The 16,616-nt window shown below is 44.0% G+C and overlaps 1 protein-coding gene and 1 long non-coding RNA gene across 4 annotated transcripts; one reads left to right on the top strand and one right to left on the bottom strand.

Moving 5' to 3' along the window:
- Positions 1–233: 233 nt before the first annotated feature.
- Positions 234–1,866, bottom strand: LOC146762163 (uncharacterized). The gene is made up of 3 exons (XR_014943176.1): positions 1,749–1,866; positions 1,590–1,651; positions 234–323 (listed from the first exon to the last, which is right to left on the bottom strand). It is a non-coding gene; the product is annotated as an uncharacterized LOC146762163 (long non-coding RNA).
- Positions 1,867–3,841: 1,975 nt separating this feature from the next.
- On the top strand, positions 3,842–12,235 carry INSIG1 (insulin induced gene 1). 3 transcript variants are annotated; one of them, XR_014943174.1, is made up of 5 exons: positions 3,842–4,334; positions 6,127–6,325; positions 7,051–7,217; positions 7,313–7,412; positions 9,892–12,235. XR_014943174.1 is itself a non-coding variant. In XM_032442960.2 (5 exons), exons 1-5 carry the CDS (start codon positions 3,998–4,000, stop codon positions 9,919–9,921), a joined length of 759 nt encoding a protein of 252 aa, XP_032298851.2. In that variant the 5' UTR covers positions 3,842–3,997; the 3' UTR covers positions 9,922–12,235. The 3 variants fall into 3 exon arrangements, 1 of the variants encoding a protein (XP_032298851.2); XM_032442960.2 differs by having other exon boundaries at positions 6,127–6,251; XR_014943175.1 differs by lacking the exon at positions 7,051–7,217.
- The last annotated feature ends 4,381 nt before the right edge of the window (positions 12,236–16,616 follow it).

The raw sequence follows: 16,616 nt of genomic DNA, 5'->3' as shown, positions 1-16,616 counted from the left end.
TGTGGGTGACTCACATTATTACAGACTAACCACCAACACACTCTGTTTTAACCCCTTTGTTTTACATGCCTGAAGTGTTCTGGCTAGGTCTTGTTTTGTTGGGAGCCTGTCCTTTTTGCATACTGCTTATTCTACCATGTAATCACTCTCTGTGCTTCTCCTTTTAGCTTTTAATGAGATCCCGCATTCAGACTTACACAACTTCACCAAATCAGGCTACAGGATTCTGCATCCACCTTGCTATGGAGGTACTGTGATCTCTGAAGAAGCATCATGCAACATTCAGGCTTCAGTGAAGGTTCCAGAGAATTCACACCACTGCACTGAACACAAAAGCAAACAATTCAGTCTGATATATTGCAACTCACAACAAGAGATTTTTTGAACTATTGTGCATAAAGTTGGCATCAGGAATCAAACAAAGCATGTCACTAAATCCTCTTATGGAGACACAGGAGATTAAGGTTTAGGTTATGACCGGGAAAGTCTCTTTTCTCTGTATCAATAGGAAAAAGCCTGAAAGGTGAATAAAATTCCAAAGTCTTTAGTGAAGCAGAGGGAGAGCAGTGTTAGGTCTTGTCCAGGAGCAAGGAAAATGATCATTTCTGTGGTTCTCTGCCTTCTCTCAGCAGCCAGCTCAGTTTTTGACTCAGTATGAATAGGAAGGAATGCAAAATGCCTCAGTATCCCACTCGAGGTTTCCTTCCTAAGAGGCCCAGGAAACAACCTTTGCGAAACTCATTTTGCCACGTTTCAGAATGTCAAAGTTTAATGCAGAAGGCAGGAAAGAACAGGTGAAATTATTTATGTAATGAGTAGTGATGCTGAGCACTTGCAGATTCTGCTCTCTTTGCTCAGGAATGAGATAAAAATAACTGTCATTAATCTCACAGAGACACATGAGAACTTCTTTCCAGAAATAACCGTTCAGCATAAAATTTCAGGCAGTAATCAAAGCTTTCTGAGGCCAAACCCTTTTTAGGATACTAAAAGGAAACCCAAACCATAATGAGTGTAAAACAACATAAATATGATGGGGCATTTAACCTTTATTCTAAGCAGATGATTTCAGGAAACACACAGCTCAGGCCAATTTCTCACTTGGTGCACATTCACATTGCTGCCATTGGTTTTACCATATCACAAGTTGGTCTCTGCCATCCGAGAGAAGCCTGATGTAAGAAGGAGGAAGGGAGACGTACCCACAAGGAAAGGAAAACACAGCATTAAAAAAATGCTTAACAGGCTCTTTCAGGAGAGAAAACCAGCAGACGCACCACAAGGGAATTTGAACTCTGCACAGGCACTGAGGGTATAGGTAAGATATAGTTATATTTCCAAATAAAGGAGAGATGTAGCACAAGCAAGGATGAATTAGTGTTTGTTTCCCTGAGGTTAGCTCCAGAAAGAGATTTCTTACAAAGATGGGTTGTTTTATCTCAGATCTGCAGTCCTGCTGGTAAATCCTGAAGATTCATCAGCAAGGAAAACTTCCCAGGCAATGAATTCTAGCCCTCGGAGTTGCTAAAAGTAGCACTTAGCAGTCCAGGAAAAGGGATAAACTGCCTGTGTCAGTTCAAAAGGTGTACCTGGTTTCTGTGAAGGGAAGAGCTGTATCTGCATGTGATCTCCTGGAACAAATCAAGTGTTTCTGCAAAGGAAAAGGAGAAAAAAAAAGAAGAAGAAAAGGAAATGAGTGGTACAATGCAAAACACCATTGCAGTGTGAGTAACTTACAAGAGGCAGACCTGGGCTCATCCAAAGCTGGTCACTAACGTTAACATTAACAGGAAAACATTTGGCTCTTCTGCCCCATCCAACAGCGGCATTAAGACTTCATCCACCACAGAGCCAAGTATTTAGTCCAAAGGGGCCCTATGCAGTACGCTCAGCTATCCCAACTCTTTGCACACCAGCAGGAACTGACGAGATTAGAAGGAATAACTACATCCCAGGTTGATTTTTTCACTTTACCATATACAAAAGACCTGTTTCTTTCCATGCGTTTTATTGACATTTGTTACACTAAACACACTGGTGAAATATAACCAGGTTGAACACAGACCATGGAGCAACTGCGAAGATATTCTTAAATCCTCAGTGTCATCACTCAGGAAGGCACTGGGTCCTGTGCTCCTTCCAACTGCGAGCAGGGCATGCCTCGTGTGAAAAAGAAGCCTTGCTGGCTCCAGTGAGCCCAGCTAAAGAAACAAGAAACATGGTTATTCTTACTGTACCAACACACTCGTCCCAATGTGTCCCAGAGAAATGACATCTTAAAAAAGAAACCGTGCAGCTACGCAGATGTTTTCTAGTGCTAGACAGGGTATCATGTACAGCATCCAGACAGCCATCTCTGCTCAGCCAGACCCCTGCAGAGAGAGGATTTAGATGCATTTTAGTGACTCTGCTCTGGGCTGGATGCACCCTGGCCTAAGCTTTGGCCTTGCTGGGACAACAGCTGTTCAAATTCTCACTGTGGAAACATTACATGCTCAGAGCCACCTGGGCAACCCACGGCCTTCAGCACATGATCTGCCCACACAGTCCTGGCTTTGGAAGGATCTCCTCGCAAAGCTATTTTAGACTTGTGTAGGTGTGGCGCTGAGTGGCCATAGTTTAATGGGCAGGGTGGTGATAAGGTGATGGTTGGACTTTATTAGAGGTTGTGGATGCCCCGTCCTTGGAGGTGTTCAAGGCCAGGTTGGACGGGGCCCTGGGCAACCTGATCTAGTAAAGGTGTATGTTTGGTGGCCCTGCTAGGCAGGGGGGTTGGAACTACATGATCCTTGAGGTCCCTTCCAACCCGGGTAATTCTGTGATTCTGTGATTCTGTGATTCTGTGATCTTAGAGGTCTTATCCAACCTTAACCACTCTAGGGTTGTATGGAGAGTGAGGAGTACACATCCTTTAACCTTCAGGAGACACCACACAGAGCCAGGTGCCATCTCCTGGGTGCAAGCCTGTTCAGACCAGGCTGTAGGGGCCACAGTCACCATCATCAGTCACCACTGCCATCATTGTGTGCTGTGGAAAGACATGAAATTGTCACAGAGTGTCCAAAGGTGAGCTGTGGAGATGAGGTGTCTGGAGGACAGGCTGAGGGAGTTGGGTTTGTTCAGCCTAGAGAAGGTTGCGGGGTGACCTCATTGCAGCCTTTCAATACCTGAAGGGAACTTACTCCCAGGAGGGGAGTAAACTCTTGGAAAGGGCTGACAATAGCAGGACACGGGGAAATGGTTTTAAGTTAAAAGAGGGAAGGTTTAGGTTGGATGTTAGGGGGAAGTTCTTCACTAGGAGAGTGGTTAGGCCCTGGAACAGGCTGCCCAGGGAGGTTGTGGATGCCCCGTCCTTGGAGGTGTTCAAGACCAGGTTGGACGGGGCCCTGGGCAACCTGATGTAGTAAATGTGTATGTTTGGTGGCCCTGCCAGGCAGGGGGGTTGGAACTACATGATCCTTGAGGTTCCTTCCAACCCGGGTCATTCTGTGATTCTGTGATATTTCCTCCCCTTCCTCCATCCCCCGCTGTGCTCCTCGGCCGTCACCCGGCGGACAGGGGTAGCTGTGAGGAGGGGGAAGGCGGGCGCGTGGTGTGTCCCACACGTCATATCATCCGCCCGGCCGCCATTGGCCGCTCCGCCTCACCCCAGCGCTGGGCGGGCGGCCGGGGCTGTAGCGCTACTCCCGCGCTCTGCCCTCGTTCTCCGCTCCGCCCTCGGAGCGGCGTGAGGGGAGGGCCGGCTCGGCGGCGGGCCGGGCGCTGCTGCCGGTAGGTCGGAGGCGGGTGACGTGACGGCGGCTGCCGGCGGTTATAAACCTTAACGCCCGGAGCGGGCGGCGAGCGCGGTGGCGGCCTGCGCCTTCCTTAGGGGCTGAGGTGAGCGGCGGCGATAGCGGTGGTGATAGCGGGGAGGAGGGCGGCTCTGCTCTGCTGTTGTCACCTGCGGGGCCGCGCTGACAGCCGTCCCCGCTATCTCCGGAGCTCGGCCGGGCCCATGCCCCGGCTGGAGAGCGGCTCCTGGAGCTGCTCCTGCGCGGCCCGAGCGCGGCACGCTGCACGGCCGGGGGAGGCGGCCCTTAAAGCGGGCGCCATGAGGAGCCCATCGCCCAGCGCTGGACGTGCGGTACGGGACGCTGCAGGTTGTTCCGCCACGACGTGGAGGCAACACTTAGTGCAGCGCAGCCTCGTTCTGTTCGTGGTGGGAGCCTTCATGGCGCTGGTGTTGAACCTGCTGCAGATCCAGCGCAACGTCACGTTGTTTCCCGACGAGGTCATCGCCACGCTCTTCTCCTCCGCCTGGTGGGTGCCGCCGTGTTGCGGGACAGCGGCAGGTGAGTGCGGTGTACCCCCAATCCCACCCCATATCCACCCTGTATATCGGAGCTCGGATCGCTCCCGTCCCGCCGCCGCCCCCTCTCGCCTCCATTGGCCGCCGCCGAACTGGTGAGGCCCGGGCGGTTCTTCCCATTGGTCGGCTCCGCTAACAGGCCACGGGCCGGGCTGACAACAAGGAAATCACGTGCGGGGCTGCGGGTCCAGGGCTACGTTACCTGCGGGGTGTCAGAGCTGTCATATCGCTGCTAGGAGTCCTTCATCGATCCTTACGTGCCTTGTTTATCATTTAGTGGTGCTGTCTTGTGCTGTTTGTGCTCCTGCTGAAAGTATGAATGATACTGGACTAGGGTGAACCTAATGAGGTGCAACACGGCAAAGTGCAAGGTTTTGCACTTGGGCCTGAAGAACCCCAGGCACCTGTACAGGCTGGGAGGAGTGGTCCTTGAGAGCAGCTCGGCAGAGAAGGACCTGGGGGTCCTGAGGGACGAGAGACTCAACATGAGCCAGCAGTGCGCTCTGGCAGCCTGTAAAGCAAATGGGATCCTGGGCTCCATCAGGAGAGGGGTGGTCAGCAGGGATAGAGAGGTGATTGTCCCTCTCTACTCGGCTCTTGTGAGGCCCCATCTGTTGTACTGTGTCCAGGTGTGGAGCCCTCAGTACAAAAAAGACATGGAGATTTTGGAAAGGGTCCAGAGGAGGGACAGGAAGATGATCAGGGGGCTGGAGCACCTCCCCTATGAGGACAGGCTGAGGGAGTTGGGTTTGTTCAGCCTGGAAAAGAGAAGGTTGCGGGGTGACCTCATTGCAGCCTTTCAATACCTGAAGGGAACTTACTCCCAGGAGGGGAGTAAACTCTTGGAAAGGGCTGACAATAGCAGGACACGGGGAAATGGTTGTAAGTTAAAAGAGGGAAGATTTAGGTTGGATGTTAGGGGGAAGTTCTTCACTAGGAGAGTGGTTAGGCCCTGGAACAGGCTGCCCAGGGAGGTTGTGGATGACCCGTCCTTGGAGGTGTTCAAGACCAGGTTGGACAAGGCCCTGGGCAATGTGATCTAGTAAATGTGTATGTTTGGTGGCCCTGCCAGGCAGGGGGGTTGGAACTACATGATCCTTGAAGTTCCTTCCAGCCCGGGTCATTCTGTGATTCTGTAACTTGAGGGTAAAACTCTGCCTGGCTAACAGGGTGGGTAGATATCTATCACAGGGTGATGGCGACTCCTTCCTAAGTTCCACCCTGCTTATGTGAGATACCAAAACTCATGTGGGATGCATTGGGAGCATAGGCTGAGTTAGAGCCCAGCAGAAAGGGAAGTAGCTCTGCCAAGCAGCTTTTTAGTCCACGCAAATAGTAATTCAGGGCCTGATTCACAGGCAGTAAATTAATAAAAAGAGCTATCCTGTGCACAAGCAATAAAGATACATTCTATTCCTCTCTGTAATTAAGCTCTTTGATTTTGTTTTATTGGAGCAAAGCAAGTGTTTACTCAGTGAGAAATGATGCATTCTTATGGAAGAAAAGGAGCTTGAAGTGAGATACCTTAAAGTTGCGCTACATACATCTCTGCTTTAAAGGTTCAAACGGAATATATCTTTAAGAAGTCTAAGGCTTTTATTTTTTTCATTTCGGAGGTGTATATGAAGGGTTATTAATTGTCTTTGACAGGCTTACAGTACTGTATTTGTGCATCACTAAAAAAAGTCAAACACTTATTTGGCACGCTAATATCTAATAGTATCTGAATAATCACTGTATAATGGTTAATATAATAAATCTTGCTTCTTTTGCAGCTGTCGTTGGCCTGCTGTACCCCTGCATTGACAGCCACCTTGGGGAACCACACAAGTTCAAAAGAGAGTGGGCGAGCGTGATGCGATGTATAGCAGTTTTCGTTGGCATTAATCATGCAAGTGCTGTATCCTTCACCTAGTTTTTGTTGCTTGATGTGTTCGTTGCATTGCCGTGAGCCCACCTAAGGGAGCTGCAAAGGTAATGATAATGCTGTTGCCAGCGGATAACTTTAGACTGCAGAAACATGCAGTACAGTGCAGTGTTGCTCTGTGATAGGTCACCATTGTTAACTTTGAAGTAGGTATGATGTTCTGGGATGGGGAAAGACCAGACATCGTTCTGCTTGTCATAACTGAGTGCAACAAGATAAAAACAACACAAGTTCATCTGTGTGCTGCCTGTATTTAATAGTTAACGTAAGTAACTAGTGAGATCATAGAATCACAGGATGGTCTGAGTTGAAAAGGATCACAATGATCATCTCATTTCAAACCCCCTGCTATGTGCAGGGTTGCCAACCACCAGACCAGGCTGCCCAGAGCCACATCCAGACTGGCTTTGAATGCCTGCCGGGATGGGAGATGCACTAAGTTATTCACTAAGATTGGGTTTGTTTGGTTTTTTTGTGTTGAATGCTTGTGATTTGAGCAGAAAAATTAGCAAGGAGTGGGTTACTTCAGATTTAAAAGAAAATATAAAAACCCACAGAAGTTAAATGTATTACAATATGATAGGTGCTCACTGTTACAGAAATCAGTGTGACTGGAGTACAAGTGTAAAGGCAACAAGAGGAGCAATTACTCAACAGGTGTGAGGACCAGATTCTTAGTGTAGTGTGTCTAGAAATGTAAAATCATACTCACTTTCCATTTGAATAGGATGTCAGCAGATTTGAAAGGATTGTCCTTAACATCTCTTTCCAGAAACTAGATTTTGCCAACAATGTCCAGCTGTCCCTGACTCTTGCAGCCTTATCGCTGGGTCTTTGGTGGACGTTTGATCGTTCAAGAAGTGGCCTCGGGCTTGGAATCACAATAGCATTTGTAGCAACTCTGATAACCCAGTTCCTTGTATATAATGGTGTTTATCAGTAAGTTATGCTTTAAAATAGTATTTCAACTCTTGTAATAAAAATGAGTACACAGGCGTTGCCTTCTCTCTAACTTATTTCTTCTTGTTTATTAGGTATACATCCCCAGATTTTCTATACATCCGTTCTTGGCTTCCATGTATATTTTTCTCAGGAGGTGTGACCGTAGGAAACATAGGACGCCAACTGGCTATGGTAATTATTGTGTAATTAACATTTCCTTTTAACAGTCCAAATAACTTCTGTCATTCATAGTCCAAGAACAAACTATGCCTTTAAGGGTGTGACTCACAGATTGAGAGATGAATAGGTGTCTTCAAAGAGCTGAAATGTAAACATAACCTGTGTTGCCAGTAGAGTAGGAATTGTCTTCAGTGTTTGAGTGTCTCCTATATGGAACCTTTTCCTGCAACAGCCTAAATAAGAAGTGAATCAGTGTAGCAGATCTGATCAGTGTCTTAATTACTCCCTTTCTATTAGCAGTTGACATAATGTCTAAGGTAGCTAGAAAGCTGATAGGCTTGCTCTAATCATTCACTAAAGCAATTTTTCTTTCGTAGAGGAAATACATCCTCATAAAGCATTAAATTCCATCACTCTGGAATTAAATATCCTCTTTCTGGTTGTTTTATACATGGTTCAAGTATCATTCCATAAATGGGGTAACATAGTGTATGTGGTTATCCTACCTGCTAGGTTCTTCAGTAGTTATTCCCTTGTAGTGTACTTAACAGTCAACCTGATTGTACATCAGCTTTCAGCCTGGTTGTTAAATTACACTGGATAGTAATTAATAGTTCATTGTCTTTTGCTACATAATATCATTACTCTGGAAAATATTCTTCAAGTATTCTAGTTCAAAGACTCTTGTGCCTTGGATGCCTTTAATTGCCACTGAAGGAACATCCTCTTTAGACTTAGGAGTTACTAAAATACCAGTCTTTGTCTAGTAAAAGGAAAAGCCACTTTTTAGAACTGAACCACAAGTAAGTAAAAAAATTAGTCTAAAGCTGTCTGCCCTGCCTTAAACAGGCTTTCAGTCCCTTCTGTTTAACCTTTCTAACTCAATAGGCAGACACTAGTATACCTCTAAACTGAACAGTCAGAACTTGATACTGCAGGTGGACGGGCTTAAAGGCAAGGTGAGGAAAAAGCTATGTTGATTGACAACCTCACTGTTTAAGTTCTCTAATATTGATTCTCAGTTATATTAAATTAAGCTACCTCTTGTACAAAAGTATCTCTCTAAAAAAAGAGGCAAATCTACTTCTGTTCTTAATAGTATTGTTCTATAAGTTATTTCCCCACTGGCCTGATTCTAAGTGAGGTTTCGCAGGACCCCAGCCACTTTCTTCAGTCAGTTTTTACTCTGTAATTCTTTCAAACCACAGCAGTTCACACTGTCTGGTTTTATTTCCTTAGGTCTAAATATATGGGGGGAGGTAGAATTTAATAAATATATTAATAAACTTTATCACCTCATATGAGTAGCAGATTTAGTCCTTGCTTAATGCACACAGCCTCAAAACTCTGCAGTCTGTGCTATAGTGCTGTATATTGTAGTGACATATGCAGCATTTCCATTTGCCACACTTTTTAGTCTGGAAAGAGAAGGGAGCCTCAGTGAAGAAGAAACAAAACTTAAGCACATAAGATTCTTTTTCTTTATTGCTTTGCTGCCTTGTTCACCTGGAGTTTCATCTGAATGTAGTTGAAATCAGACTGACATCTACCAGCAGCTCCTCTGTCCAGCTTGTCATTGTCCATCCAAAGGAGGGAAGCTGGCAATGCAAAGCATTCTATTTTGGTTATCTGGAAGCGTCTTCTCATGTGTTCTGTTACCATTACTTAACCTGGGAAAAGGTTTGGGAATCCCAGCAACTTCATAAAAATGCTTGTAGTGGCATAAACTTGGAGAATACTGCTTCTAAAACAGAGAAGCAGAACTCAGTCTGCTGGGTCCTTCTGTAGAAACGATCTAAAAGCATCAGTCTGATTTCTTCCACCACTATGAGGGTGGCAAGAAGGTGCAATATTACCACTTCAAACTAAACCTGAAGGAAGGGTCACTTTAAATATATTCTACTGTAGTCACTGAGCTGTTGGGCTGCATTTGACTTGCATGTCAAAGAGCAGATGTGTGCTGGTTGTATGTAGAGTTCCTACAAAGCAGCACCTTTGGAAAGTAACTTAATTAAGTTGCCTCACTTCTCCTGTCTGCCTTTTGCTATTAGAAAACAAATTGGGAGAATTGAAATGGTGCTGACAGTGGTTTGAAGTTGGCTTTTTTTGTTTTAAATGTTGAAATATGTTTCTGGTAATGACCCATCATCTGGAGTTGTAACCATCATTCTCAGTGTGTTGTAAACTAGAGTGGTATTTAAAACATTCACCTCTTTAGGACATGTTTGCTACTGCTTGAGTCTTAATAAAATCCCACTGATTTTTATCAGATGAATGATTTGAGGCTTCGCAGAATCATAGTGACTTCTGTTCTGCTTGCAGTTAAGGAGCATGTCCTCCCTGGCCTCTTATAAGAAGTTGTGCTAGATCACTGTCAGCCTTACTGAAGTTAGCTGACTGTTAAGTCTTAGAAAATACAGCATAATATAGTAATTTCTCATGTGGTATTAAAGTCTAACATATTTTTGGTTATATTTTTTAATATTCATAGGGTATTCCAGAGAAACCACACAATGACTAAATCCTTGGAGGAGGGAACATGGTGCCAGTGTGAGAGCAACGTTAAGAAGATGTGTTCCTGTTTTAAATTGAAGATTATTTAGCAAAAAAATAATCTGTCTGTGGGCTCACTGCACAAATGACTTATGGGGGGGGGGGGGGAAATTATTAATCCACTCTTAGAATAGCCAAGTGAAATTAACGGCTTATCTTGAAATCTTACCCTGATTTACTGCATAAGCATTTGCGTATGGCTGTTCTCTGGAAGAGTTTAACACCAAGTTGAATACAAGCGTTCAGGCTAAGTGGCAGTTTTCCAAGTATTAGATTCCAGTGTAAGTTATTGAAGCAGCTGCCGTATTTTAAAGCCTTGAAACTGAAATTTAATTACAAGCTCCTGTATCAGTGCCCAAAGGAAGTAGATCGATGGTGCTTAACAATGATGAAGTATGGTTTAATAGGAATAGTATTTATCCAAATCCTTTAAAAATATAGGGTTATTTAAAAATAAGAGTGATCGAAATCAGTTAGAAGCATTGCACTAATGCTTTTAGGAGTTTTATGAAGGAATTATGCCCTTACTCGTAATGCTGCATTGGGTTTGTCTTTGGTAGAAAGGGTCAGAGGGATGAAAGACTCTTAAGTCACCTGGTTTTGAGTTTATAAACTACTTGTACCATAGGTGAACATTGGAGACAATCTTGTTTCAACGTGAGCTTTTATCAAGAAATTCTGACTGAAAGATTGCTTACTTCACAGGCTCTCAGTCAGACTTGAGTATATTTAGTTCTGGCCCTAATTCAGTACGAACTTAAGCGTGGGTGAATATTCCCATTTAGCATTAGGCATATGTTTCAGTGTCTCACCAAAGTCAGTCTTGGGGTACTTCTAAATGTCTGGTGTCACTGAAAGTATGTGTGGTGCAGGTATTTGTGACCATTGAGCCTGTGTCCTCAGCTCCTGGGAAGACCGGGGTGTCCTCCTAGGCTATATGACACATATAGTCCCTAGGCTATATGTGATCTTGTATCTGTTTGAGTCTGGGCTTTGACTGAAGTGCTTGGAAACAAAAGCAGGCCTAAAATGTGATTTAAACTGTGTGAGAAGAGTGAACAGCTCATTTACTCAGCTCAGTTTTTAAGAGATCACTGCTTATTTTTATCGCAACCCTATGGAACTTGCAATCTGTGATTGCCTTGTATAGAAAAAACAAAAACAACAACAAAAAAAGTGCTTATGTCACTACATTAAACATTTGGTGTTTCTTAATACTTAGTTCTGTGAGCACAATGTATTTGTTTGATAGCTTAGACCACAGTGGACCTAAATAGCAAGTATTAGGTCTTAAAATCGAAGTGCAATGTACAGTAAAAATCTGAGCCTCATGTTCTCTTCAATAGTGATCGTTCCTTATGACAGACTAAAGAGAAGAGGGTTCTGAGTTCATTTCAATGCTGCATGGAGTCAAATGGAGCAATAATTTATTTAACTAGTTCTGTTGTACCTTTCAAGATGCAAATTTTTAGACATACTCCAGTTTTGTGGTTATGGTGTACTTGTAAACTTTTATGCATTTGCCTTTTTGTATTCTACAGTTATTGTGTGTGTTCATTTCCAATCTTTACATGGCTTCAGATATAAATAGAGGCATCTGTTAAAGATCAACCCATCCAAAAAGACATTGAGGCAAGGTAGCAGCATTCTGGCTGTTCTCACTCTTCAAAGGGAATGCTGTAGCTGCTTGTGCTTTTTTTTATAGGAAGAGTTTAGCACAAAGGCTGTTTTACAAACCAGACCCCAATTCTAATCTTGCTTAGTGTAAATTAAGAGTGATTTTCACTAGCATAAGATCCTTCCATCCTTCCTCAAATGTTTAAAACCCATTTTGAACCACTTGAAGAGGTCTAGTCCTTGGATTAGAACTGGATCAGCTCAGAAATCTCAAGAGATAATGCTGCCTACTGGAAAGGTAGTTTTATAACCATCTTCAAGGACCTTTTTTCAAAGCTATGAGACCAGATATAAATCAAGATGACTGTGATCTTTGCATATAATTGATCTCTTAGCAAAGTATTTATTTGCAAAGATAAACTAAATCTCCTACGTGTTACAAATACCGGAGCCAAAAAACATGTAAGTCAAAAGTTCATTTCTTGCCAATACTTTTAAGTATCTGAACCAAAGTGATTTAAGTTTGGAAGCGACGGGAGGGGAGTGAAGAAAAATTTGCACTATTCTGAATTTGAACACTTAAATTCTCATTCTTACCGATAAGTTTTCAGCAGTGTGTTTGGTTTTACACGTTTTTTTACTATTAAAGTTTTATGATCAAGTCATGTTTGCCTCGGATTCTCTATATTCGCATTATGCAGGAATCTTCCTTGAAAAGGACAGTTGTTATGGTTGCATAACTAATATTCAGTCATGCATACTCAGTGGTATTAAAGATTCTACACTGAACATGGAAAGATTAACTTCCAGAAGGGTTTCCAGCCTGGGTTAATAAACTTTAAGAACAAGTCTTGCTATTTTGCCAAGAAAATGGCATAACTATGTGTTACTGTTATGTGACCTGGGGTGGAAAACACTATTGCCATTGTCTTCCAAGATAGCAACATTCATAATTTGAAACAAAATATGGACAGTGCGGGGTAAACATAATGTTTCCTGGTGTGCTTGGCTATCTGCAGCGATGAATTGCTAAATGCTGTGTGAATTAGAGATGATAGTGGCTTGCAGTTTTAAACAAAAAGCCTTCAGTTTTACTGTACTTAAATGTATATCTCGGGCTTCTAGAAGCTGTTGTATTTAGTGGAAGCAGTCGAATGGTTTTGTGATCTGTCTTCATCTACTTTAGTGCAGTGCTGGCTGAACCTGAGCATCCTTTGCTAGGAGCTGCTTTGGCTCAGACAGCCCTGCATTCTGTTCAGTTTGAGTGTGTGCTCCATGCCAGCTCAGTAGTGGTTAACAGCCCCAGTCCACTGAGTGCATTGCTTTCCCTCAGGCTGCTCAGGTTTTGTCAGAAGGAATGAAAACACGCACAAAAAAGACCTGGTGTGCAGCCTGAGCAACCTGATCTTGGGTAACTCTCATGTCTTACTGATGGTCTCCTCTTGAGGAGGGAAGGGGCACAATGTTTCTGAAGGAGAGAAAAGTAAAATAAGATCCCTATTAGCCTTCCCGGAAAGTATGATTTGACCTGTAGATAGCATAGTTCCTGTGAACTCATTCTGTGGGTTATTCAGCCTTTGGCTTAAAGCGTGGGGATTTGCAGGTGCTAAATTAGCCACAGGAGGGCCCATAGACTGTTCTCTGAATGCAACAGGAACATATTGAGATGAATAATGAAATGAGGTCTCAGTAGTCTTACTGCACATCAGAGTAGCTCCAAAATTCAGGAGAACAATGCATTACATGCTGGACTAATTGAACAAAAACATGCCTGTAAAATGGAGATCATTAAGAGCTCTGATCTTGGAAACTTGAGATGTGTGTGTGACCACAGCCCTTCAACTAAGAGACCAGAATGTTTTCTTAAAGGTGATGGGGATTTCTTTGGGTAATGAAATACTATGTGTATTCCCCCACAATAATGTTATAGTCCTTTCCCTGTCCCTAAATCCTACTGCCTAAATTCTATCTACAAACACAAGCTATGACGACAGATTAATAACAAAGGGGTAAGGACTGCAGTTTTATTGCATAATTGTGTGTTAAGAAAGCCTGTAGGCTGTAATGGTGCTGTTAGCCCAGTCTTACTAACTTCTAAAGAGAACTTCAAGCTTCCCAGCATCTATCTGGCTTGGTTTTGGTTTAAAAGAATTAATATATATACACATCTATAAACATACATTATATGTATGTGTGTGAGCCTGTTAGTGGCATATGTCTGTTAACTGCATGCTAATGCACAAAAAAATTCAATCTTTTCATGTTCTCTTGAAGTCATTACCCCAGAATTAAAATAAGACAGACTGGATTCCATATGGAGCCATATATGTATAATTTGCTGAGATGTTCATGCAGAAATGTGTGTTGTTGGGATATGACCGTGCAGTTCTTCAGGGCAAGAGGCCTGGCAGCTTTTGAATTACAGCTCACCCAACAAGACACAAGAAAACTACAGATCAGATGGCTTGAAGCAACCGCAGCCTGGACAGGGCCAATGTATCCTGTAATGCAGAAAGGCCTGCAGCCCAACTATACCTACAGCCTTTCCTATAGTCACTGAGGAATTTTTGGGACTCGCAGGGTTTAGCATGGACTCTTTGGGAACAGGGGAAGATTCCTAAGCCTTGGGTTGACATTGCTCCTCATGATCACAGGTTGGCATGCAGTTTTCTCTTACCTAGAGCTTCCTGAGGATGAAGAAGGTCTTCCTTGCATTGACTGTGTCTTCCAGTGCCAACAGAGGTGCTTCATCAGAGCTGGCTGTGGGAGATCTGACAACGAAGGCAGTAAAACAAGACCAGCCCCTTTCTTTTTTTACATGAAAATAAGACATCTGAATGTCTGGGTCAGCTTAAACATTTGTTAACATATTGAAATCTTTTGGTTTGACTCTGGTTGTTGAAAAAGGGTCTAAGTGGTCTACTACAGATAGCAATGGTATCTAACAGGATCATCCATCCTTGTGATTTTACTTTGTTTTTATCAGGGTTGTTTTTTTGTTTCATCATGGTAGATCTCAAAGTCTTTGCTTCACTTTTATTTTGTCTTTATTCAGCTGGGATGAGAGTCCTACTATGGTACAAGTTAGTCTTTACTCAACTTGAAAATATAACCTGTGGAGTAGTAATTCTGATGGGACCCAGCTGAGAAACACAGACATCTACCATAATATTTCACACCCTGGGTTATTGAAGTCATAGAATCATAGAATTACCCAGGTTGGAAAAGACCTTGAAGATCATCAAGTCCAACTGCAGCCTAACCATAGTACCCTAACTCTAAAAACCCTCTGCTAAATCATCGTATCCCTGAGCACCACAAAGTCATTGGGGAAGTCATTCCAGTGAAGCTGAAAATTTGTCACAGGAGATATATTGTCTCCAAGAGCAGCAGCTGAAGTCTACACAGAGGATGTGAGATGTCCAAGATAGGTCAACTTTTGAATCCCACCATCACCCTGTATCTGGGTATCCCGAAGCCAGCAATGCGCAGATATCCCCCACATCATCACTCCCACCACCAGGAGCCAGGTAAGTGAAGTCAGAGCTATGAGGCTGATAGAGTGAGCAGCCTCACACTAGAGATCCCACCAGATCTGCGGTGGGACTTGGGGAAAGAACAGCTGTATTTGACTGCCTGCTCCTTGGGCATGCTCCACCTGCTTAATTGAAGGCAGGTCCAAATGAACCATCTGTTGACCTGGTTAAGGAATCAGAGTTTCCTATTAATTTAAATATATTTTTATATGTTATTAAAGATCTGGAAGGGAAGGAGAGGTGGGTAAAAAATGAAGGTAAGGAGCTTTGCCTTAGAGGCACAGGTAATATCTGTAGCAGATGCTACATTCTGTGCCTAAACTAATTGTTAAGTGAGTCACCCTGGCTAAAGAAGCACTAATAAAGGGAAGCGAAAAGTGAACATCTGGAAAAAAAAATATGAAAGAAAAGGATTTTCATATTTTGGAGCTCCTTGCTGGGTGGGAACTGCTTCGGGAGACAGCTCTAATTGCTTGTCTGAGAGAATGAGAAGTGAGCCCATTCCCAACCTGCAGCCAGCACTCATTGCATATTCCTCTCTGCAATCCCAGTGCCACAGCAATGATGCAGACCCTGACCTGCAAGGGTTGGGATGTGTTCATCATCCCCTGCACCTCAGCAGGCAGTGAGGTGGACCTGTAAGGCCCCAGGATGTGAGTCTAGGTCAGGGAAAGCTGGGCTGAGTGTTTGATGTGCTATCAAATAAGGTAACTGGGTGTCTTGATTCTGATGGGCTCCTGCTGGGATTCATTTCTATGCTCCCTCTGCTTGGGGTAACCTTGGCTATGGTCATGGGGTGGGAGTGCAGAGCATCTGCCATGTGCTTTGCGCCTGAGACACAGCGGTTCTTTGCTTGGTCATAGGGAGCTGAATACATTCCTTTGAAGAAGCAGCTAAAAGTTCTCCCTTCTTTCCTCCATTTGATCTTAGAATCAGAGAATTGCTCAGTTTGGAAAAGACCTTAAAAATCATCAAGTCCAACTGCAACCTAATCACACTACCCTAACTCTGACAACCCTCTGCCAAGTCATGTCCATGAGCTTCTGTCTTCTTGCTCTCTGGTTACTTTTCCCTTTCTTTCAGTCCCTTCTCTCCCTCTCAGGACCAGTTTCTTCCCCAGAAACCTACACGCAGGGACACAGAGAAGGTCTCGATAGCCATGGCGTGCTCACAAGGAATGAGGCTGGGGGCAAAGGACATCCAGGCACCAGGTGACATGCAGTGGGAGGCCACCTCCAGCCCCACCAGGGTCCCAAACATACGTGCAAGGATCCTAGAACGTAATTATGAAGTTTTAAAAAACAACTTGACGTTATAATTATAGCGGTTCCTGGAGGAGCCGCGTAATTGAATTCTGGGGTGTCTCACTCTCATCACAGGCGCTAACGAGAGAGCGGCTCAGCTTCCCTTGCAGCCTTCCTGGAGCCCAGCAAAGCTCAGGAGACTCCCAACAATTCAATTATTGTTTCCCCCTGGAAAGTAGATCATTTTAGACATGCGGCCAGCTCTA

The sequence above is a fragment of the Coturnix japonica genome, chromosome 2, assembly GCF_054131305.1.
Source record: "Coturnix japonica strain WE chromosome 2, WE-NBRP24, whole genome shotgun sequence".
NCBI lineage: Eukaryota > Metazoa > Chordata > Aves > Galliformes > Phasianidae > Coturnix > Coturnix japonica.
Note: the sequence above shows the minus strand (reverse complement) of the source record. Positions and strands in the feature narration are given on the sequence as shown.

What these genes read in the sequence shown, in the direction of transcription:
- INSIG1 (XM_032442960.2), top strand. Translation starts at nt 3,998, where the DNA reads ATGCCCCGGCTGGAGAGCGGCTCCTGGAGCTGCTCCTGCGCGGCCCGA. An exon ending in GCATTAATCATGCAAGTGCT is followed by an intron (nt 6,252 to 7,050) that starts GTATCCTTCACC and finishes ATCTCTTTCCAG; the next exon opens with AAACTAGATTTTGCCAACAA. An exon ending in GTATATAATGGTGTTTATCA is followed by an intron (nt 7,218 to 7,312) that starts GTAAGTTATGCT and finishes CTTGTTTATTAG; the next exon opens with GTATACATCCCCAGATTTTC.